The sequence below is a fragment of the Nansenia antarctica genome (genome assembly GCF_963989245.1).
Source record: "Nansenia antarctica genome assembly, chromosome: 9".
NCBI classification, from domain to species: domain Eukaryota; kingdom Metazoa; phylum Chordata; class Actinopteri; order Argentiniformes; family Microstomatidae; genus Nansenia; species Nansenia antarctica.
The window spans coordinates 43792264-43794763 of record NC_137679.1 but is presented as its reverse complement, the minus strand read 5'-3'; the positions used below and the strand labels follow the sequence as shown (position 1 = coordinate 43794763).

The window sequence follows — 2500 nt, the reverse complement described above, 5'->3', positions numbered from 1 at the left end:
TGCCAGGCAGTGACACTGACATCTCTTTTAGTTGTAATCTGTTAAATCTGTCTTTCCTCCCTTTTCACTCCCTCTTTCTCTCCCTCTTTCTCTCCCTCTCACCCCCTCCTTCCCTCTACTTCCCTCCCTCCACCTCCCTCCACCTCTCCCCCCTCCCTCCCCCCCTCCCCTTCCCTCTCCCCCCCTCCCCCTCTCTCCCCCTTCCCTCCCTCTCACCTCCTTCCCCCCTCCCTCCTCCCTCTCCCCTTCCCTCCTCCCCCCTTCCCTCTCCCCCCCTCCCTCTCCTCCCCTTCCCTCTCCCCCCCTCCCCCTCCTCCCCCCCACCCCTCCAGGTTATTCGGGGGCAAGCCCAGTAAGCAGGCTCCCGTGACCACGGCAGAGAACATGAAGAACAGCACGGTGATCTCCAACCCCCTGGCCGCCGCCGTGCTGGACTCCCCAGGGATGGGGGCCCTGGGCGGGGGGGAGGCGGAGGGGCTGCAGCCCCCTGTATGGAGGACGCGTGCACCTGGGAACCGGGACGGGGACTCTGGGCAGCGAACAGGTGAGTCACCTGGATAAGACACACACACAGACAGACAGACACACACTCTCTCCTCTCTCTCTCTCTCTCTCTCTCTCTCTCTCTCTCTCTCACACTCTCTCTCTCTCTCTCCCTCTCTTTCACATACACTCACAAACACACACACACACACACACACACTCTCTCTCTCTCTCACACACTCTCTATAGATCTATCTCTCTCACCCCACCACCCCCCCCACCCTCCTCCTAACCCCCCCTCTCTGTCTCCTCCTCCCCAGGGTTCCAGCCCCGGCTCCGTCTACTCCTCCACCGGCCCCTCCAACAGCAGCCTGACCTGGGGGGCCACGCTCAGCAGCCTGGGCGGGGGGGGCAGCACCCTGGGGGGGGGCGGGGGGCACGGGAGTCTGGGGGGCCACAGCAGTCTGGGGTACCCCTCCCTCAGCAGCATGCACACCAGCAGCGACTCCATCGACATGAGCGTGAGCAGCGCCGGGGGTGGAGGGGGGGGGCACGGAGGGTCAGGGGGAGGGGGAGGGGGGGGGCCACGGGACGGGGGGCCGGGACGACACGCACACCTCGTCTGCCCTGGGGAGGACTGGCAGCGTGAAGACCGGCATGTCTGAGAGGTGAGGAGGGAGGAGGGGGAGGGAGGGAGGGAGGGAGAGGGTGGGGGAGGGAGGGAGGGAGCGAGGGGGGGAGAGGGAGGGAGAGGGATGGAGGGAGGGAGGGAGGGGGGGGGGGGGAGAGGGAGGGGGAGGGATGGAGGGAGGGGGGGGAGAGGGAGACAGGGGAGTGGGTGAGGGAGAGAGGGAGGGAGAGGGGGGAGGCTGGGGGAGGTAGAAATCGAAGGACGACAGTGGGCTCATTGCAATGCCATGGGATGGAATGATGGACTGGTGTTAAACATGTCAAATGTCTGTTTTTTTCATTTTTAAATTCCATTCATTATTCCTTTCCATGCAATTCCAATGAGGCCAGTCCTCCGATGTCTCCCTCCGCCAGCCTCCCCTGGCGGGGGTGTGTCTGTTCTTGTCTGGGTGGCTGTGTCCTGGTATGAGCGTTGTGTAATTCATGGGATGTGGGTGAGATTGAGCTTCATTGTGGTTCATACCTGCATACATGAATGTCTTATGTGGTTAGAGAATGACGGTGTCGTGACAAATAGTGTCCGTCTGCCAAAATGTGTCCGGGTTATGTAAATCAGGTCTTTCAAAGGCCTCTACTATGCCGACGCTAACATTCCGGCGCGCTAATACTTAGTTTCCAATCATAGCTAGCTAGCTTACTTATTTACTTATCATCTAGCAGCATGAACTGATGCCAATTCCTCTCTCTCTCTCTCTCTCCACCCCTCTCTCTCTCTCTCTCCCTCCCTCTCTCCACCCCTCTCTCTCTCTCTCTCCACCTCTCTCTCTCTCTCTCCACCTCTCTCTCTCAGTCATTTGACTGAACTATTACTGTCCCAAATGTGCATTCGATAAGTAAGTAAGCTAGCTAGCTAGCGAGCTATGATTGGAAACAAAGTAGTATCCAGTTATGGAATTATATTCATCACTACTTTGGCTGATGTGATGTGGGTTTGGTTGCTACATCCGTTAACTAGCCAACTCTGTAACCGTAGCGTAGCGAATTACATGTGAAATTAGCAGATAGCTATGCAGGTGTTTAATATAAAAAAAGGCCATGCCAGCATAAAAGCTATAGCTGACTAGTGAGCCCGCAATAACCTTAATGCTGTTCAAGTGCGAGATGACTACATTTGTTTACCCAATGTAAGATGCACACAGGGCTGCCAAGTCTGTGTACATTACTCTGTGGTCGTGAGCTAATGGAGAAACAAGCAACAGTAGTTTACTCAGGAATGTCCGGAATACTAGCGTCGGCATAGCAACGTCGTTCGAAAGACCTGATTACATCACCCCGGACACATTTTGGCAGGCGGACACTATTTGGCATGACAACAGCTAGCATCGTA

General features: G+C 57.0%; 1 protein-coding gene across 1 annotated transcript in view; it reads left to right on the top strand.

Moving 5' to 3' along the window:
- The window catches only part of nav2a (neuron navigator 2a), a gene marked incomplete at both ends in the record, with an annotated part of 124473 nt that overhangs the window by 88673 nt on the left and 33300 nt on the right, over window positions 1–2500 (top strand). Inside the window, 3 exon segments of the mRNA XM_080539811.1 lie at window positions 333–489; window positions 804–1004; window positions 1048–1151. Of these exon segments, the coding sequence (XP_080395937.1) occupies window positions 333–489; window positions 804–1004; window positions 1048–1151 (462 nt within the window).